The sequence below is a fragment of the Nerophis lumbriciformis genome, linkage group LG35 (assembly GCF_033978685.3).
Source record: "Nerophis lumbriciformis linkage group LG35, RoL_Nlum_v2.1, whole genome shotgun sequence".
Lineage (NCBI taxonomy): Eukaryota > Metazoa > Chordata > Actinopteri > Syngnathiformes > Syngnathidae > Nerophis > Nerophis lumbriciformis.
Genome location: NC_084582.2, coordinates 22,269,786 through 22,292,418, shown reverse-complemented (window position 1 = coordinate 22,292,418; position 22,633 = coordinate 22,269,786). Strand labels below are relative to the sequence as shown.

At 41.2% G+C, this 22,633-nt stretch overlaps 2 protein-coding genes across 3 annotated transcripts in view; one reads left to right on the top strand and one right to left on the bottom strand.

Annotated features, from left to right (window-relative positions):
- The window catches only part of chka (choline kinase alpha), a 76,849-nt gene extending 63,152 nt beyond the window's left edge, over nt 1–13,697 (bottom strand). For both annotated transcript variants that reach the window (XM_061927902.2, XM_061927903.2), the window contains exon 1: nt 13,325–13,697. In XM_061927902.2, coding sequence (XP_061783886.1) covers nt 13,325–13,560 — 236 coding nt within the window. In that variant the 5' untranslated portion in view covers nt 13,561–13,697. The remainder of the gene's footprint in view (nt 1–13,324) is intronic.
- The window catches only part of LOC133575280 (uncharacterized), a 40,946-nt gene continuing 31,455 nt past the window's right edge, over nt 13,143–22,633 (top strand). The window contains exon 1 of the mRNA XM_061927905.2: nt 13,143–13,398. The gene's annotated coding sequence lies outside the window, so the exon portion shown is untranslated. The remainder of the gene's footprint in view (nt 13,399–22,633) is intronic.

The following is a 22,633-nucleotide window of genomic DNA, read 5'->3' as shown; positions in this document are numbered from 1 at the left end:
AAAACTATAGATAATTGTAAAACAAATATGTTCCGGTAAACCAATAATGGTAACTAACATAAGCTAGCCGGTGCTGTTTTTGTTATATTTTTTGCTTTGAAAAATGTAACTGGGAGCAAGTTGAAAACAGCCCCTTTAAAATAGTAGTAAAAATTATCCAATGATCTGCTGCATCGATCTTAAACCTGCGGCCCGCAGGCTAATTGCGGCACCGTGAGACGATATTTTGTGGCTCCCACCTTAATATGAAAGTTTAATGTTAGTACATGTTACATTCTCCTGCCACCGTGTGGTTCTGCTGTGCTCGCCTTTTCCTTTCTCTCCTCTGCAGTTGGGAGTGTCACTGACATGGAGCAATTGGGCACAGCTGGCATTAATCAGCAGTGTTGACTATTTAAGCAGAGTAGCGGCAGATGGGAGTATCTACTTTCACATCTGATACTTCAGGATCTCCTCCAGCTCGGGATAACACTCTCTAAACAGACTGGCGTCCTCCCCTTTTTCCTGGTTTGCCCAATTATTTTGTCTCCTGTCTAGTTTTAGCCTTTCGCTCCATTGCTATTTTTCCTTATTCCATAATGTGTAAACTCACACTGCCTCTATCATGTCCTGTTCTTGCCTACCTTAGGAATAAAGAGATCGCAAAACTGTTATCTGGTTTCTGTCACTGGATCCACGCACTGACGAATCGTTACAGAAGACACCGTCCAAAGAGAAGCAAACTGCGGAAACAGACCCCGATAAAGTATGCGCTGTGTAATCAGGCCCAACGTCTGACTCACCAAGAGGACCAGCTCAACGCTATGGGTATTGGCCCCCAAGGTTTGTCAGAACAACAAGATGCCATGATGGAGCACCTCAACACTCTGCTTGCCGCAATCACACGCACCGGACCCGTGCAAGCCAAGTTACTCCGCCTGCCCAAGCCCCTCTTGCAATCTGCCCACAGCTATTCCGACCAAAGAGATTCACCGGTGAGATAGACAATGTAAAAACATTCACTACACAATGCGAAATTCACTTTGAGCTGCAAGCTGCCGCTATCATCACCGAGCAAGCAAAAGTTGCATTTGCTATTTCTGACCTCTCTGGTCGCGCTGGAGCCTGGGCCAACGAAGGAATGGAAGAGTCATGCTGCAACAAGTTCCTCATTCGCTGCCTTTTTCAAAGCATTAACCGAAATATTCCAGCAGAATCCTCTCAAAAGAGAAGCGACTCGTTCCCTCTTCAAACTGCGTCAAGGACAGCAACGAGTATCCAAATGTGCCATTGAAAACCACACGATGGCCGCTGACAGCGACCTTAACCCATCTGCTGTCTTGGACACTTTTTACCTTGGGCTAGCAAAGCACATAAAGGCAGAGATTGTTGCTCTGGAGCTTAGCCGCCACCTCATTGAGTTGCCAATTCGGATCGACAATTGGCTCTAAGACCAGGAAGATGAGGTGGATGTTCAGTGAGGACGCCCCGTCACGCTTTGCCGCTCATCAAAGCTGGTCGACACTACTTTTCTACGGCCCTGTGCGACATCACACCGGCTTGGATCACCGAGGAGCCTTTTTCACCCGTCGCCTGACCCCTGCAAAACGAAATTATGACATTGCCAACAGGGAGCTTTTGGCAGTTGTCCTGGCCCTTCGGGAGTGGAGGCACTGGCTGAAAGTTGCGGAGCTACCTTTCATCATTCATATAGACCACAACAACCTGCTATACATCTGTTCAGCACGAAGACTTAACCCTTGTCAAGCCAAGTGGGCTCTTTTCCCGACATGCTTTAATTTTGTCATCACATTCCCCCCCGGTTCACAGAATGTCAAACCAGATGCTCTGTCCGGCCTCTATTTCCCACCTGCAAAAGAGTACACCAGAGCTTATCATTCAATGGTTCCGCATCCTTCGCGGTCTCCAGTGGGACATCTAGAAGCAAGTCACAAAAGCTCTGAAGTCTGGCCCGTCTCCAAAGTGTTTCCCGCCTGGACGCCTGTTAATTGTTCCCAAACTCTGCTCTGACGTGTGTTTGTGCTGGGCTCATGCATCCAAGATCGCCTGTCACCCTGGCGTTAATCGCAGCATTTTACCGCTCGCTCAACATTTCTGGTGGCCTACCCTCCAAGCAGACACAAAGACGTTTGTTGCTGCCTGCCCAGGTTGCACCCGGAAAAAGGCCTCCCATCAGCCTCCTTCTGAATTATTCCACCCACTGTCCATTCCTTCCCGACCTCGGTGCGACATTGTTTTGGACTTTGTCTCCGGTCTGCCACCATCTAATGGCAAAACTACAATTCTCACCATCCTCCATTGATTCTTGAAGATGGCACACTTTGTGGCACTCCCCAAGTTGCTGATGGCGTTGGAAACAACCCAGCTGTTAGTGCAAACGTGGTGTTTGAAAGAGGTCCCCAGTTTTTCTCTGTGGTTTGGGGGGCGTTCTGCAAGGCCCTGGGCACTTCTCCTTGCTTGTCTTCTGGCTACAATCCTCAGGGCAATGGCCAAACAGAGGGGACTAAACAGGACCTGGCTGCGACCATCCGATGTGTTTGCCATCTTCAACCCTCAACTTGATCAGCCGACCTACCATGGGTTGAATATTAACACAATTCCCTCGTTAGTTTTGTGACTGTCTCATCTAAGGCTGAAACGACGCGTCGACGTAGTCGACGTCATCGGTTACGTAAATACGTCGACGCTGTTTTTGTGCGTCGGCGCGTCGCATATTTACGTCACTCTACTTTACTGTCATGGCGGAGCGCAAAGCAGACGATGCGAGCGAGGGGAAAAAAGCGCGCCAAAAGTCGTCAAAAGTGTGGGAGTATTTCAATTAACGGCCTAATAATGTTGTTGTATGCACACTGTGTCGAGCGGAAATGGCCTATCATAGCAGCACAACGGCTATGAACGAACATTTGAAAAGAAAACCCCTGACAGCGTTCTTGCCATCACCATCAACAAGTCAATCGTCCGCGTGCGTATACGTTGTCATTATTACACAAAAACATGAATGTGTCATTTGTATCTGCGTTGTAAATTCATAAACTAAAGCACCGTTTTGCTCTGAGAGGCGCGTTTGGCGTGCCTGTTCAGTGTTTACAAAGACGCGCTCCTCTTTAACGCTGTGGAGAGGCGGCGGCGGCGAGCGAGCGGCGAGGCGGGGCGCGCCGGGAGCGACGCCGCAATCGTGCCCAGGTGCGCGATCCGCGCAGTTGGAAGAGAAAAGACTTTGTGTAAAATTAAAAGATTGTAAACCTGGCAAAGCCGTCTGGCGTTCAGTCTGTCGGTCCTGAAAGAACCCCACGGCACAAGACGTGTCACAAACGCTAACGTTAATTAGTTGTGCAAATACCTTTTACAACATTAACAGTTACATATACTATGTACAAACGAACAATTAACTTTCACTTTAATCATACTATCATTGTTGTGTTATTAAGCAAAATAAGCAATACTTTTACTTTTGTTGAAATGTTTACACTGTACACTTTTTTGTATTGGATGTTTAGCTTTATTTTTGCACATTTTAGCAAATAAGCAATACTTTTACTTTTGTTGAAATGTTTACACTTGTTACAGAATATTTCCGTTTTGCACTTTTTTGTATTGGATGTTTATCTTTATTTTTGCACATTTTAAAGCAAAATAAGCAATACTTTTACTTTTGAAATGCTTATACTATTCCAGAATATTAAGATTCGCACTGGATGTTTACTTTTATATTTGCACATTAAAAAGCAAATAAGCTACTTTTAATTTTGTTAAATGTTAAAAGTTTTAAATGTTTACATTGTTACAGAATATTTTGTCATGTTGTTGTCAATGTTGACTGAGTGGCCATACTTTTTTTTTTGTAAATAAAAGCCATGCCTTTTGAAAAAACTGGCCTACATTTATTTTTTCCTCTTCATTTTAAATTAAAAAAAAAATCTATAGATTAATCGAAAAAATAATCTATAGATTAACCGATTAATCGAAAAAATAATCTATAGATTAATCGATAGAAAAATAATCGTTAGCTGCAGCCCTAGTCTCATCACCCTACCATGCAGCCTATGGATTAAGGCCCTCAGAATTTCCCTCCATGGAATCAGACACCATCGTTCCGTCGGAATCAGCTCACCTGCGCCACACACGCCTGGCCTGGCGCAACATGAGAACTGGTCTGTCTAGAACCAACGGCTGGCCAACCACCGTCACACACCCGCACCTTTTATCAGGTGAGAGAAAAAGTATGGTTATCTTCCCAGGACCTTGCTCCTGCCACAGACTCCAGAAAACGGTCTCCCAGATTTGTCGGGCCCCATCATTGAGAATATCAACTGTGCTGCAGTCACGCTCCGCTTCTCAGAATCCCTCAAGTGAAATCTGGTCTTCCACGTCTCCTGCATCAAGCCTGTCACTTCCAGCCCTCTCAACCCTCGTGTAGCGCCTCTTTTTCCCCTCAGCTGGTTGATGGCCATCGACAGGCGTGCTGTCAGTTTTATCGCCGTTTTCCAGACTGGCCAGGTAAGCCACCAGATGGTGTCTTTTGAAGGGGATTTGTGAGGGAGTTGGTACTGTTACATTCTACTGCTATCATGTGGTTCTGCTGTGCTCGCCTTCTCTTCTCTCTCCTCTGCTGTTCAGCATGCCACTGACAGCGGAGCAATTGGGCAGAGCTGGCATTAATCAGCAGTGCTGTGTGTGTGTATATGTGTGAGTTTACGTATTATGATTTTATAATGGATATATAAATAATAATTATTACATTTTAATATTAGGAGTATGTGAAAGTTCAACTCCTACCTTGTTTACGTCCGTGACAATGTCTTTAAAGCTTTATAATCAATCAGAAATATCAAGCAGCTGAAAGTCAAACATGGATAATTGTAGGGAGAGTGTTTTGCATTTTTCCCATCATGCCTTGCAATTAATTTTAAATGGGTGTAATTTCCATTTTTTTCTGGTGATGGGACATTTTTTTCTTCTTCATAATATCCACAAAGTTCAGGGAGCAGGTTGTGTTATGTGTGACCATGTGTGTTAACTTTTTGTGGTGGTTGATTTTTTTTTTCTGCACCATGACGAGGAAAGGGGGCCGCATGGTGGAACAGGGGTTAGTGTGTGTGCCTCACAATAAGAAGATCCTGGGTTCGGGGTCTTTCTGTGTGGAGTTCGCATGTTCTCCCCCTGACTGCATGGGTTCCCTCCGGGTACTCCGGCTTCCTCCCACCTTCAAAGACATGCACCTGGGAATAGGTTGACTGGCAACACTAAATTGGCCCGAGTGTGAATGTGAGTGTGAATGTTGTCTATCTGTGTTGGTCTTGCGATGAGGTGGCGACTTGTCCAGGGTGTACCTAGCCTTCCACCCGAGTGCAGCTGGGATTGGCTCCAGCACCCCCCGCAACCCCGAGAGGGACAAGCGGTAGAAAATGGATGGAGGAAAGGTTGTTTGGATTGGGTCAAAGAAGTAAATGCTGTGCTTGTGATTTGGAAATGTTGTTTTTAGCACAAACCCGTTCAAGATGAGGGTTACAGGGTTACAGAACAGGAACGCTGATGGGATAATATTATAGTAATATTAATTATTTTGTGTTGAAAAAATAAAAATGAAAACAGAGCAGATTAGAATTTTTTTAACAAAGCTTTTTTTGGTGAGACGCGGCCCAGCCTCAACCAGACTCTGCCTCCAGCGGCCCCCAGGTAAACTGAATTTGAGACCCCTGGTCTATTGAATAAATAAATGTAAATATTTTTACATTAAGTTTTAGGACATTGTACACAATTTAAGTTATTACACTAAAAGCACACTATATAGTGAGACAATAAATGTATAAGGTATTAAATGCAATTCTAAAACATTTAAGCAAAAAAAATGTATTTGGGAAAAAATACATTGGAATTTGGAAAAAAAAGAACAAATTCCACAGGGCCCTACATTTATTCTTACTAACGTACTCGTTAAATTCCACTGCTTCTGCTGTAACACGCATCTATCTACACTTTTTAAACTTTACTACGCACTTATGTTTTCTGTTGTATCAGGCTAGCTTAGCGGCTAGTTTAACAGCTAGCATAGTGGCTATCTTTGCAGCTAGGTTAATGGCTAGTTTAGCAGCTAGCGTAGCAATTAGCATGCTTTCTTGTCTGATCCTACTTGGTGCGTAACATGTTTAGCACCGCCTTCCAGTGACAACAATAGCCAGAGGGAATCGGCTTTTGTGTCATTGAAACGCATGAATTAGCATTGGCCAATCACACACTTTTTTCCGGAAATCAGATAATACTGATTGGTGGCTGATCGATTGGCGTATCCTACAGAAAAAAACTTCATATTTTAACAGCAATTTTAAATGAATAACTGCACATCCAAATCAAAGAAACAATAATAATGAGCGGCAGCTTACCCAAATGAGCACAAGCGCTAAATAAAATGGATGCATATTTATTATAATTCTATTTTTTTGGTTTTGGGTTTTTCATAAAAAAAGCCTTTGAAAATTCATGGAAAATTAGGTGGTGTTCTATTATTTTTATTAAGCACTGTAGGTCAACGTATGCATAATATGTGTTGATGTGCTAACCTTTTAGCCATTGTGTTACCTTATTTGTTGTGTCAAGCATTGGTTTTTGTACGCTTCACTTTTCATAGGATCCGGTTTTTGACAAAAAGTTGCCTTTTACATTATCCAAACATTGGGCATTACAAATGGTATCCAATCACTTGTTGGTGACTCAGTCTCTTTACTATGTTGTATTGGGTATGACTGCAAAATGATTTCCCAAATAAAGGTGTTAAAATGCTATTGAGTTCAATAAATAACTTGTAGAAAAGTACAAATGTGGCATTAGCTTTTCAATCATGCTAACCAAAGTCTTTAATACAAATCAAAAGTGATGTTAAATATCTATGTATAGATTCCATTTATAATAATAATAAAAAATCTTTATTGTCCACTGAGGTAGAAAATTGTCTTTAGCTCACCAACACGGTCGACAAACTAAAATACAAACAATGTCATATATAAAACATATAACAAACACAATAAGAACAGAGGTTAGGTAAAAACAGGAATCAAAGTAAATAAAAGTTAGGATGTAAAAGAGTATCGGTAAAACATAAAAGCAAAGCAGTTCAGGTGACACGTGGATTTGTTCACCTTGTCACATTAAGAATGGCGATGGCATTCAGGATAACATACTTTTTAAAAAGGACCTTTGGCCAGTGGAGCTCTATAGCGCCTCCCTGACTTATGAGCTCAAACTGACAGCACAGAGAGTGTGAGTCATCTGCCAGAAAACCTGTAAGCTTTCCTCCTCATACGGTCAGTATATATGTGACTCAGAGACCTCACAAATTTACCAGCCATTTGACCTATTGTGTATTTACACTTACAAGTTAACTGACCAAACAAAGCACAGAAATGAAATGTTAGCACACTCTCAATAAGTGCACAATAAACAAGCTCTAGAATTGTTTGGACCAGACCGCTTAATCTTCTTAGAAGACTAAGTCGCTGGGAACATTTCTTTAATGTAATATCAATGTTTACACAAAACAAAGATGACTAACAAGGACTCTACCAAGATATTTGAATGTTTCCACAGTTTCAATAAGCTGGCCATCAAGTATAACTGCTTCAGTTGTCACTTCTTGATTTTTGTATTAAATGTAATTTAATGTATTTCACATTGTTTTGTTTTATGTACCGGTATTTAAAACTATCATTATTCTCTATACAATCTGTTTTGTGTCATATTTGTGGGTGTCTGAAACAGAGTAATTGGATTTTCATTAGTTCTTATGGAAACAAATAGCTTCAGTATTCGTGCGATTTGGTCTTTACGATTGAAAAGCAAGGTACTACCGTACTGTGTTCCTAAGCTTTTGTGCTGTCGCTACAATGTCCCCTCAATGTAGGGTTAGCAGAGTTTTCCCGATTGCCAATATACCTGTGGCGATGGCGGCGTGGCCAACATGACTTCATCTTAATTTGATGCATATATTTTCTTTAAAAGGCTTAAACATGTTGTTATACTTACAGTACATGCCAAAAGTTTGGACACACCTTCTCATTCAATGTGTTTTCTTTATTTCCAATACTATTTACATTGTAGATTGTCACTGAAGGCATCAAAACCATGAATGAACACATGTGGAGTTATGTACTTAACAAAAAAAGGTGAAATAACTGAAAACATGTTTTATATTCTAGTTCCTTCAAAATAGCCACCCTTTGCTATGGTTACTGCTTTGCACACTCTTGGCATTCTCTCGATGAGCTTCAAGAGGTAGTCACCTGAAAGGGTTTTCACTTCACAGGTGTCAGAGTTTTGGTGCCTTCAGTGACAATCTACAATGTAAATAGTCATGAAAATAAAGAAAACACATTGAAACGAGAAGGTGTGTCCAAACTTTTGGCCTGTACTGTACATTTAAAAACATATTTGCCCTATTATCAATTAATATTAACATATATATTTTCTTATATTGTTTTGCTCTATTTTTTTCATTGATGCTGCTTATTGTACAATGTACTTTGTTGAGAATTGTTGAAGTTTCAAGAGACTTCTCCAATCCTCTTAGTGACTTTCTCTTGATTAAAAACACCAAGCAACAAATCTAAAATATTTTTTTGGTGTTATTGGAGACGGTACTTGCGTTTAGAGACTCTTCACCTGTGTTGCTTGAAGTCCGCGACAAACTGCGAGCCGGACGTTACACTTGCTTGGCACACCTGCTCCAGCTGCATTTTCTCTCCCTAAAAGCTGCCACTGTCCTCTTAAAATTTGCACATTGCACATTTTGTAGATCGCTGTGCGCGGGTATATCTTGGATAGAATTACAAACCCTGTTTCCATATGAGTTGGGAAATTGTGTTAGATGTAAATATAAACGGAATACAATGATTTGCAAATCTTTTTCAACCCATATTCAATTGAATGCATTACAAGACAAGATATTTGATGTTCAAACTCATAAACTGTATTTTTTTTTTGCAAATAATAATTAACTTAGAATTTCATGGCTGCAACACGTGCCAAAGTAGTTGGGAAAGGGCTTGTTCACCACTGTGTTACATGGCCTTTCCTTTCAAAGGCCTACTGAAATGTGATTTTCTTATTTAAACGGGGATAGCAGGTCCATTCTATGTGTCATACTTGATCATTTCGCGATATTGCCATATTTTTGCTGAAAGGATTTAGTAGAGAACATCAACGATAAAGTTCGCAACTTTTGGTCGCTGATAAAAAAGCCTTGCCTGTACCAGAAGTAGCAGACGAGTAGTGTGACGTCACAGGTTGTGGAGCTCATTACATCTGCACATTGTTTACAATCATGGCCACCAGCAGCGAGAGCGATTCAGACCGAGAAAGCGACGATTTCCCCATTAATTTGAGCGAGGATGAAAGATTCGTGGATGAGGAAAGTGAGAGTGAAGGACTAGAGGGCAGTGGGAGCGATTCAGACAGGGAAGATGCTGTGAGAGGCGGGTGGGACCTGATATTCAGCTGGGAATGACTAAACCAGTAAATAAACACAAGACATATATATACTCTATTAGCCACAACACAACCAGGCTTATATTTAATATGCCACAAATTAATACCACATAACAAACACCTCTCCCCTCCCGTCCATATAACCCACCAATACAACTCAAAAACACCTGCACAACACACTCAATCCCACAGCCCAAAGTACTGTTCACCTCCCCAAAGTTCATACAGCACATATATTTCCCCAAAGTCCCCAAAGTTACGTACGTGACATGCACATAGCGGCACGCACGTACGGGCAAGCGATCAAATGTCTGGAAGCCGCAGCTGCATGCGTACTCACGGCACCGCGTCTGCGCATTCAACTCAAAGTCCTCCTGGTAAGAGTCTCTGTTGTCCCAGTTCTCCACAGGCCAATTGTAAAGCTTGATTGTCATCTTCCGGGAATGTAAACAATGAAACACCGGCTGTGTTATCCGGCACAACAGTCAGGGGGTGCATTCTACGGCGGGGGTGCGTTATCCGGCACAACACCTGCCGCAATACACCGCTTCCCACCTACAGCTTTCTTCTTTGCTGTCTCCATTGTTCATTGAACAAATTGCAAAAGATTCACCAACACAGATGTCCAGAATACTGTGGAATTTTGCGATGAAAACAGACGACTTAATAGCTGGCCACCATGCTGTCCCAAAATGTCCTCTACAATCTGTGACGTCACGGGCTGACGTCATCATACCGAGACGTTTTCAGCAGGATATTTTGCGCGAAATTTAAAATTGCACTTTAGTAAGCTAACCCGGCCGTATTGGCATGTGTTGCAATGTTAAGATTTCATCATTGATATATAAACTATCAGACAGCTTGGTCGGTTGCACTTTAGTAAGCTAACCCGGCCGTATTGGCATGTGTTGCAATGTTAAGATTTCTTCATTGATATATAAACTATCAGACAGCGTGGTCGGTAGTAGTGGGTTTCAGTAGGCCTTTAACAACACTCAGTAAACGTTTGGGAACTGAGGAGACACATTTTTTAAGCTTATCAGGCGGTTCTTTCCCATTCTTGCTTGATGTACAGCTTAAGTTGTTCAACAGTCCGGGGTCTCCGTTGTGGTATTTTAGGCTTCATAATGCGCCACACATTTTCAATGGGAGACATGTCTGGACTACAGGCAGGCCAGTCTAGTACCCGCACTCTTTTACTATGAAGCCACGTTGATGTAACACGTGGCTTGGCATTGTCTTGCTGAAATAAGCAGGGGCGTCCATGGTAACGTTGCTTGGATGGCAACATATGTTGCTCCAAAACCTGTATGTACCTTTCAGCATTAATGGCGCCTTCACAGATGTGTAAGTTACCCATGTCTTGGGTACTAATACACCCCCATACCATCACAGACGCTGGCTTTTCAACTTTGCGCCTTTAACAATCCGGATGGTTCTTTTCCTCTTTGATCTGGAGGACACGACGTCCACAGTTTCCAAAAACAATTTGAAATGTGGACTCGTCAGACCACAGAACACTTTTCCACTTTGTATCAGTCCATCTTAGATGAGCTCAGGCTCAGCGAAGCCGACGGCGTTTCTGGGTGTTGTTGATAAACGGTTTTCGCCTTGCATAGGAGAGTTTTAACTTGCACTTACAGATGTAGCGACCAACTGTAGTTACTGACAGTGGGTTTCTGAAGTGTTCCTGAGCCCATGTGGTGATATCCTTTACACACTGATGTCGCTTGTTGATGCAGAACAGCCTGAGAGATTGAAGGTCACGGGCTTAGCTGCTTACGTGCAGTGATTTCTCCAGATTCTCTGAACCCTTTGATGATATTACGGACCGTAGATGGTGAAATCCCTAAATTCCTTGCAATAACTGGTTGAGAAAGGTTTTTCTTAAACTGTTCAACAATTTGCTCACGCATTTGTTGACAAAGTGGTGACCCTCGCCCCATCCTTGTTTGTGAATGACTGAGCATTTCATGGAATCTGCTTTTATACCCAATCATGGCACCCACCTGTTGCCAATTTACCTGTTCACCTGTGGGATGTTCCAAATAAGTGTTTGATGAGCATTCCTCAACTTTATCAGTATTTATTGCCACCTTTCCCAACTTTTTTGTCACGTGCTGCTGGCATCAAATTCTAAAGGTAATGATTATTTGCAAAAAAAAAATATGTTTATCAATTTGAACATCAAATATGTTGTTTTTGTAGCATATTCAACTGAATATGGGTTGAAAATGATTTGCAAATCATTGTATTCTGTTTATATTTACATCTAACACAATTTCCCAACTCATATGGAAACGGGGTTTGTAATTGTTATATTCAGAAGAGTTCAAAATAATCCATGCAATCAAACAAAACTTTAGAAGAACACATTTTTGCTCAAGTGTTTAACTGTCCAAAAGGATTGATTGGGGAGTAGCAGAGCTTGTCTGGTTGCACCACTAAGCCATGAGCAGCATTCAAAAAAGCAACAAAAAAAAAGAATTTACTTAACTTACTTACTAAAAATATATATAAAAAATATAATATAATAACATAATATATCATCTACTGTATATATAATATATAAATGTTACATATATGTTATATTTTATATTGCTACTATGGTACACTAAATTGGCCCCAGTGTGTGAATGTGAGTGTGAATGTTGTCTGTGTATCTGTGTTGGCCTTGTGATGAGGTGGCGACTTGTCCAGGGTGTACCCCGCCTTCCGCCCGAATGCAGCTGAGATAGGCTCCAGCACCCCCCGCAACCCCAAAAGGGACAAGCGGTAGAAAATGGATGGATGGATGGGTACATTTTTAGTCTACTTAATATCTGCATTATCCATTCCATCCTTACCCTTTCCATCCTTTGAAACTGAGCTACTGTGTGGAACAATTTCCTTTGTGGATCAATAAAGTTTGTTTAAGTCTAAGTCTAAACCCCGCACCAGTAAACATTTGGCAACGGATCGCTAATGCTAATCACAAGCGCACACAGTAAATGGGATTTTCAATGTAAATTAGCATCAAGCTACTGCATGTGTTTATTTGTTCACTACCTTGCGTCATAGTTGAACGTTCCAGAAAAAATACTTTTGTATCTTATGTTATAATTTATGTTATAACTTGACATGCTTTACTATAGCTCTGAAATAGATCCACCGGAGTTTTTAGAGAACCTATTATCTGTCTGCAGAAAATTCATTGACTAATCGTTGCACCATGAATTGATTACGTGCACCCCGACCGACTTAAACAAGTTGAAAAACTTATTGGGGTGTTACCATTTAGTGTTCAATTGTACAGAATATGTACTGAACTGTGCAATCTACTAATAAAAGTTTCAATCAATCAATCAATGCAGCCCTAGATCCGGTTCGGAATCAAATCTCAATTCAACACAATAGTTGATTCAAACAGATTCTTGCAATATATTTTTGGTATGAAACATTATATTAAAGCCTTTATAAAACAGGTTGAAGGTTACCGAAACTCTGAATGGGCAAAGCGAGCAAGGGCCTAAAAACGTCTTTAGATAATTTAAAAAGTACAAAAAAATTTAAATAAGAATTGACTCATTAAAATCATTCTGTCAATTGTCTTTGTTATGACGTCATCGTGATTACAGTTCATAGTTTACGAAGGTATGACATCATCACTTTGATAACCCTTGTACATCTTCATAGTCTTTGTATATTCCAATTGAACTGAACATGGCATCATCACTTTTCAAAATAAAAGTATGTGTGTTTAACCTATATAAAAGGATGGATGGATGTTTTTTGCTAAGACAGGAGGTGTGTTAGCGTTACGTGGATATCATCATGTTTTTTTTTTTTAATTATTCTGAAGAAGTACCTAATGATGGTGATGTTGAAGTCGTCCTCTACCAGGGTTCTCCAGGATCCGTTGAGGAACTCTTTACACCAGCGGTAAGCCATCGTCCGTGTGTCCCGGTCGGGGCTGTCGGGGCGGGTCAGGTCCTTCCAGTCGTCCTGGGTGTCGGGCTGGACCTGCAGGACACTGTCGGTGACCAGCAGGCCCAGCGACATGGAGGGCGAAGAAGAAACCCCGTTTATAAATTTGGTTTTCATTGTGGCTTTTCGGGTAAAACTGTTCTGTGATGAACGCTCAACCAGGCTTCTTCTCTAAAGATATGGTTCGTTGCTAAGCGATGTTTTTAAGTGTGTGTAAATGTAGCATCAATGTGCGCTTGAAGCAGTTTGCTGGAGAATGAATAAGACGCTAGCATCACGCGCATATACACACACAAGACGGGAGGGGCGGGGGACCTTGTTGTCACGTGACGCACAGTAGTCGAGTTCCCGCTCCTGATTGGTTGGCTGGGACACAGCCTTGCAGTAAAAGGCATAGCCATCTAATGTATAAACGCCGCATCGGCCGCGACCGCCTATTGGCGCTGACGAGCCGCATGGCCGCCATCTTAAACCGGTCAACATCTCTATCTATCCATCCATTTTCTACCGCTTATTCCCTTTGGGGTCGCGGGGGGCGCTGGAGCCTATCTCAGCTACAATCGGGCGGAAGGCGGGGTACACCCTGCGACTGAAGGGTCAATGAAGTGTCAGCACATTTAGAATAGAATAGAAAGTACTTTATTGATCCCTGGGGGAAATTCAGCACCACAGTTCGCTCACAATAGACAGTAATAATAATAAATAATATAATATATATAATATATAAATAATATAAATATATTCTACATTTATTTATTTACATTTAATTACATTTAATCCATCATAACTTTCTCTATACTTAAATGATCTTCACGCGTTTTTTAATGCAAATGTCATACATGTAGCTATGGTACAGAGCAAATGAATTGTCATATTCACAGTGGAATTAACATTACAAGATTAGATTTAGACTTCCTTTTATTGTCATTCAAAATTTGAACTTTACAGTACAGATAAGAACACATTTTCGTTGCATGAGCTCGATGTAGTGCAGGATAAAAGAGCGATAAGGTGCAGGAATAAATAAATAGATTACAGTACAGATAAATATATTGCACTTTTGCATATGCATCCACGTTTATGGATGTATGTCATATTGTCTTTATATTCCAGCGAGTTAATCCGTTTTTGGGGGAATTGAGGGGATTATTATGATGCGTTCAAGAGTCTTACGGCCTGAGGGAAGAAGCTGTTACAGAACCTGGAGGTTCTGCTACTGAGGCTGTGAAACCTCTTTCTAGAGTCCAGCAGTGAAAACAGTCCTTGGTGGGGGTGGGAGGAGTCTCTGCAGATTTTCTGGGCCTTGATCAGGCAGCGGCTTTTTGCGATTTCCCGGATAGGAGGAAGAAGAGTCCCGATGATCTTTTCCGCCGTCCTCACCACTCTCTGCAGAGATTTCCAGTCTGAGGCACTGCAGGCTTCAGTCCAGACAGAGATGCGGTTGGTCAGTAGGCTCTCTATAGTGCCTCTGTAGGATGTGCTGAGAATGTAGGGAGAGAGCTGTGCTCTTTTCATCCGACGCAAAAAGTGCATGCGCTGCTGAGCCAGACTGTAGACATGTGTTTTGCAAACACATATACACAGTCTTCTATTTGTAATATATACGTTTATACCATAAACATATATATTACATTTTAAGTATGCTTTTTAAGCATACATAAAATCAGTTTAAGTATGCTTTTTATAACTTACTCTACACCTTTCTTCATAACTTATGCTGTAGTGGTACTCATTGGGCTAAATCTGGTACATTGGGTACTAATTTTGTGCCATCTCATGTGTGCTGGTCTAAACATATATATACTGCTGTCAAGTGATTAATTTGTTTAATCAGATTATTCACACTCTTGAGCTGTGATTAATTATGATTAATCTCAGGTTATTACTTGCTTTCATATTTAAAATTTGCTTCAGAAAATACCCCAATATTTGGACACAAATGCAAGTTTGCAGTCAAAATGTAATCCAGGCATGTCTTTAAACGTTTTACTCAACTCAAGTTAATTAATTGGCTTAAAAGTAAGTATAGTAAGAACTAAAATACACATTTTCAAAGTATTTGCAATAAAATAGCATACAATGTACAGATAGTAAACACACCCATAAACAACTTTACGTAGTGCAGTATTTCGACCCCAAGAGGGACAAGCGGTAGAAAATGGATGCATGGATTTACTCTTCCTTTAAAAAAAATAAAAGACACATCCATCCATCCATTTTCTACCGCTTTTCCCTTTTATAATGATATTTGCAACAAGTGATTAATTTGTTTAATCAGATTATTCACACTCTTGAGCTGTGATTAATCATGATTAATCTCAGGTTATTACTCACTTTCATATTTAACATTTGCTTAAGAAAATACCCCAATATTTGGACACAAATGCAAGTTTGCAGTCAAAATGTAATCCAGGCATGTCTTTAAACGTTTTACTCAACTCAAATTCATTAATTGGCTTAAAAGTAAGTATAGTAAGAACTAAATACACATTTTCAAAGTACATGCAATAATATAGCATACAAGGTACAGATAGTAAACACACCCATAAACAACTTTACGTAGTGCAGTGTTTACATCTGCATTTACTCTTCCTTTAAAAAAAGAAAAAAGACACGTCATAGAATGATATTTGCAACCTTTAGATGTACCGTATTTTTCGGACTATAAGTCGCAGTTTTTTTTCATAGTTTGGCCGGGCTCCAGTGCGACTTATATATGTTTTTTTCCTTTTTTATTATGCAGTTTCGGCGGGTGCGACTTATACTCCGAAAAATACGGTAATTAAAATTAGCTGGGTAAATTAAACATCTAAAATACGTTACATTTTACACCCTCTCAATGGTTTAAAATGGCTACAGCAGATATCAAGTTATGTATAAACTGTGACGCAGCTAAAGGAACTAATTATTTTACTGTGGTAATGTCAGAAAATACGAGTTTTGTCTGTTGTGAAAATTGTCTTATTTTTCCATCCTAGGCCACCATAGGTCCTGTGACATACGTCACCAGACCTGCAAATGGTCACACACAATGGCCGATAGGTTGGCAAATGGTGATGGGTGCTTCTCTGCAGTTTCAGCAGAGGACATCTCTACTGCTAAGAGGGACATTGTGTTACCTTGGGCTCTCTGCACTCTTAGAAATAAAAGTGCTAAGTAGAACCATATAAGGTTCTTCGGCTCGTCCTCATAGGAGAACCCTTTTTCGCTCCAGGTAGAACCTTTTTATAAAGGTTCCACTTGGAACCCTTTTGGAAGGTTCTACCTAGAACCCAACATGAAGGGTTATACCTAGAACTGTGTGTGGCTCCGAAATGACAACACAGGCACGGCTTCTTAAAGACGGGCTCTTTACTTGGGTTTATGCCGTGAAAACTACAGGACAAGACATGAAATACAATACTTTAGACATAAATCAGTCACGGGCAAATAAAGTGCTAAACAAAATAGCTACCTCGTGGCCGCCTGCCACTTCGGAGGTTCTTGGGCAGCAACTATTTCAGTCTTGTGCATACTAAATGAGCGTACAATAATTAAACCAATGTACTTTATAAATATACAGAACAATTTGACACAATATGACAAATACCTTGTTCAGCCAGCTAAATGTTCTTGCTGCTGCTGATGGCTCGCTCAAAGTCCTTTGCATGTCTGGGCGAGTGCAGGTCTCTCGCAACTTCCAATAGTAAACCAAAACCTCGCGAGAATAGCGGTGTAACAAAGCAAATAAATTGCCCTTTTTATAGTAAACAAAATGTGTCTTATTTACAAAAAATGTAACAAGAATTCACAACCATAATAATTTTCAACAAAAAATATTAACCCTTAAAACAAAAATATTAAGTGTAAGTTTCAACGACACTTACACTCCCACCAAAATCACTCATTGTCTCTCAATGTGATTTTCTAAGAAGTATCCTGGTTAGAGTCTATCTTACTGTGTAAGTCAGTCTCAAGTAGGGTCACGACTTTGTGAATAGGTCTTTCTAGGTATATCAGTCTCGTCAGTGGTTTCCTTTTGTCAAAAGTGGTTTCACTGGTCTTCAACTTCACCTTTCGAACTTTGCCGTCTGGGCTTTCCAAAGTTTCTATCACTCGAGCTAGTTTCCATTTACATCTTGGAGCGTTGTCATCCTGTATGATCACAATATCATTTACTTGCAGGTTTCTTGAAACTTTCTGCCATTTCTGTCGCTGTTGGAGATTTGCAGCTTTTCTGTATTTTCTACACTTAACACAGCGAAGATGTGCGATGAAACAACATTTCCACATCCTAAGATCCATATTCCATTTGCACGCAATTCATTTGTAGTCATGCCTCTTCCTTGGTGATGTACACGTTCATGGTAATGTTTGACGAGTAGGGCTGACACGTGAGATTCTTTGGGAAGAATTGCGGGATGTTTCACATCATGATGTAAGGCTGATTGGGATAATCTTCCTCCCACCCTGAGAACATCTGACTTGTCCAGGAAAGCATTCAACTGTATTAGTCTGCTGTGCTTGTGTAGAGAATTTTCTTTTTGAGATCGGATTTTCTTTATTTCCTCAGAGAAAGCTTCTCTTTGCACTAGCTTGATGATGAACACTTCTGCATCCTTTCTCTCTTCAAGATCTGTGACTTTGTTTGTTTTTTGTTGGATACCTTTATATTCTTTGAAGAATCTCTTGAGTCTGGCAATGGCCTTTATTGCTCTTGACCAATCGGAAAATTTCTGTAAATGCTCTAGCACTGGGTTTGCTTCCTTTGACTGTGTTGTGTGCGTGTGACCTTTACGGAGTTCGGGATCCGTTTCTTCGATCTCTCCCACCATTTCCTCATTGACTGGAATATCTTGTTTCCAAAGGAAATCTGGGCCTTTTAACCAGTTTGATTCTTTCAGCTGAGTTGCACTTAAACCTCTTGAGGCATGATCAGCAGGGTTGTTTTCTGAGCTGACGTGCTGCCATTTTTCAGGACTTGTGCTTTGTCTTATTCGTTGGATTCGATTGGCGACGAATGTGTGAAATCTTTTTGCATCGTTGGATATGTATGCCAATACGACTTGTGAATCTGACCAATAATATTCCTTGAGATTTTCAATTTCCAGTTCTCGCTTGATTACATCTGCGTTGCGGACTGAAGTCACGGCTGATGATAGTTCGAGTCTTGGTATGGCGCTTTACCCATGACTAGTGAACAACTGATTTTTCCTTCTTTACTTATTGCTCTGAGGTATGAACATGCGCCATAACCTTCGAGGCTTGCGTCTGAGAAGTTATGTAACTCGTACTGTACAACATTCCTGTCTTGTGAGTAACTTCGTGGGATCTTCAGAGCTGCCAGTTTGGGCAGGTCTCTCAACCATGCTTCCCACCATGGTAGTATGTGGTCTGGGAGATCGTCGTCCCAATTTACTTTGTCTTTGCACAACGTTTGGAGTATTTGCTTTCCAATCAGTATGAATGGGGCGACAAACCCAAGGGGGTCATAGACTGATGCAACTGTCGAGAGCACCACTCTCCTTGTCAACGGGTTGTCTTTGACTTGGACTCTGAATTGGAATTCATCTGCCTCGATACACCATTGTACTCCGAGTGCGCGTTCAACGTGGGGTTCTCCAAGAGCCAGGTCTTGGTCTTTGGCTTGAGCTTGTTCTTCTTGGGGAATTGCTTTGAGCACTTCTTTATTGTTTGACACAAACTTATGCAAATGGAGTTTGCCTGTCTTGCAAAGTGCTCTTGACTCTTCGACCAGCTTTATGGCTTTGGCTGTTGATTTTACACTAGCAAGTCCATCATCAACGTAAAAACCTCTTTGGATGAACTTGACAGTCTCTTTGCTGAACTTGTCTTTACTTTGAGATGCGAGATGTTTGAGTCCAAAGTTACAGCATCCGGGAGAGGAAGCTGCCCCGAAAAGGTGCACTTTCATCCTGTACACTGAAGGTTCGGAGTTCAAATCACCTTTGTCCCACCAGAGAAATCTCAGGTAGTCTTGATGTTCCTTGACAACATAGAATTGATGGAACATTCTCTCCACGTCACACATGAAGGCAATGGGACCCTTTCTGAAGCGGCATAACACTCCGACCAGTGCGTTGGTGAGGTCTGGTCCAGTCAGAAGTTGATCGTTGAGAGATGTTTCCTGGAAACGGGCAGAACAATCAAAAACCACGCGGATCTTTGCAGGCTTATGGGGGTGGTAAACCCCGTGGTGAGGGAAGTACCACGCTGTCGTGCTATCCAGCTCTTGTACTGGGACTCTTTCTGCGTCTCCGTGGGTTATGATGTCGTCCATAAACTTGACATAATCCTTGTAGTATTTCTCATCCCTTTTGAGTCTACGTTCCAATGAAGACAATCTGTGTTCAGCATATTGTTTGTTGTTTGGAAGATTTGGATTGTCTGTTTTGAATGGTAGTGGAAGTTCGTAGTGACCGTCTTCCTTTTGTTGTATACCTTTTGTCACCTTTGTCATGAACAAAATGTCTTCTTGAGAAATTGGATTGTCGTCTGTTGCATGCTTAGAGAAGTCAGATTCCAAAGCCTTTATCACATCAATTGGACTGACTTCCTTTACTTGAGTTCTGCATACAAAACGCACTTCTTGTTTGAGTTCAACTGCTGGTTGTGACACAGGAGTTACTTCACGCACAATGAGTCTGTGACTTGTGCCGATGGCATCATTGTGATTGTGGACTTGAGACGAGCGACCAACTATGCTCCAGCCGAGATCGGTTAGCTGTGCGTAGGGTTGGTTTTCTTTGCCTGCAAGAACTTCTCTTGGTAGAAGGGCTTGTTGACAGTTATAGCCGATAAGAAGGCCAACTTCACATTCGAGCATTGGTGGTAACTTATCTGCTAGCTTTTCCAGATGAGGCCACTTCAAAGCGGTTTCAGACGTCGGGATATGTGACCTATTAACTGGGATAAATTCTCTAGTAAAGACTGGTGGTAATATGATTTTCTTTCCCCACTTATATCCTCTGACTTGAAGGTTTACCAGCTTCTCACATGGTATAACTGTTGACTTGGCGGACATAGTAGATAGCCGCAGACTGGCTTTGCTTTTATCTGTGTTGAGATCTTGAGCTACTTCATCCAAGATGAAAGATGTATCGCTCTGTGAGTCGAGAAGCGCATACACTAGAACTTCTTTCTCTGGATGGTTTGTTGATGAGACCCAGACAGGTAGTATAGAGGATGTCAACGTGCTTGAGGTGTCTTGAGTTACCCTGTTAGAGATTGCGGTAGATTTGTCTTCATCCTTTGTGACTTTAGTGTCTACTTTGTCTTGAGTTATCTTCACTCTTTGCAGGTGTTGCCTTTTTACGTTCCATGAACTTGTCGTCATGCAGACATGTAGGATGTCTCCTTTGACATTTCTCACGTGCTCCTTTTATCGCACTTGTTTGAATGATGTCCAGTCTTTAAACATCCGAAACACAGCTTTTCTGTCTGTGCAAACTTGATACAATCTTGAACCATTTTTTCCGTGAACTTGAAACATTTATCAAGCGTGTGGCCATTCCTTTTGCAGAAGAGACAGGTTACAGTATTTGTGTGACCTGAGCCTTTTGAGTGACTTGAGTTTGTAGTAAACGCTTCTGCTTGAATGACTTGACTGCGTGAATGTTTGGGTTTACTTGTGTCCAAACCTTTGAGTGCTTGCATTGAGGCTATGGGATCGCACGCTAAGTCAGCTTCCATAGACACAAACTCCACAAACGTGCGGAAGGATGGATACTCTCCATTATTTGTTCGTCTTATTTTCATGGCTGTGCGGTTCCATCTTGTAGTCAACCAATCTGGAAGTTTCAACAAGAGTCTCTGAATTTCCATACAATCATTGAGAACTTCTAATGCCTTTATGTGTGGTATCGCAGCTTCACAACTTCCAAGAAAGTCAGCAAATTCCCTTAACTCACTTCCATCTTTGTAGCTTATTTTCAGCCAACCATGAAGCTTGTCTCTGAAGCATTTTCCTATGGTAAACAGATCTCCAAAACGCTTTTCCAGCACTTTCCAAGCTGAGTCGTACGCTTCATCTGTGCCTACTAGGAAAAATCCTTCAACTGCTCTTTTTGCAGATCCACCGAGATACTTCCTGAGATAGTAAAGTTTCTCATTCTTGGGAATGTTCTTTCTTTCAATTAAGGATTCGAATGACAACTGCCAGTCTTTGAACTTTAGCGGGTCTCCAGTGAACAATGCAGGTTCTGGAGTTGGAAGTCGATTTGCACTTATTGCTTCTGCTAGTATGCTAACTAGATCCGAATTTGACTGTGGTTGCGTTACAACCATTTGAACTTGTGTGTCTTGAGGGATGAATGGTGGACTTGATGCTTTGAGTGTTTGACTTGTGGCCTTTGCTTGTATGATAGGAGTTTGTTGAATGTGTGGAGCAAATGCATGGCTTGTAGCATGAAAGACTTGGGTTGTGTTTATAGCTTGAAAGGGAGTGCTTGGTGTGATAGGGATTGCTTGGGTTTCACTCGCTGCTTTAATACTGTGTAACAAACTTCGACTTTCAGCAGTACTTTCAACTTCATCGTAAACCTTTATGCGAGCTTTGGCAGCATTCATTTTCTTAACTTCTTCCAAGCGGTCGATCTTTTTACGCTGCTCTTCCATTGCTTGTTGCCTTGCAAAATTCTCAAGTTCCAATTTTTGTAGTTCAGCTGTTTCCTTTTCCTGCTCGTCCATTACTGCTAGTATTTCTTGAGATGCAGCTGCTTCAGCTTCAGCTTCCATTATTTTTATTATTTGTGAGCAGGATTGTCCTGAACCACTTTTGGACCTTTGTGATATTGACCTTGATTTAGAACTTTCAGATCCTAAGCATGATCTGACATCTGGCCACGATTCTTCGTCATCCTCAATGTCTCCTCCAAGCCATTTCTCAGCTCTGTTGACTATAAATCCGGAGAATGACGTGCATGCATCAACTTTACGTCTAATGTCTGCTTCAGGAGATTGTATTTGACGTATCTGGTCATAAACGACTTGCACATCTTTACAAGTGATGTTTATGTTATTGATTAACTCCTTTAATTCACTTTCTGAAGCTTCCTTTCTCAGCATTACTCTGCTCAATCTTGCTTCATATCTCCATTTTTCAAAAACAAGTGCATATTTGTGTTGGAGTCTCTTTAGTTTCTCCTCTTGAAGCTCTTTACCCTTTTCGGTTAATGTTCTTAGTCTTTCA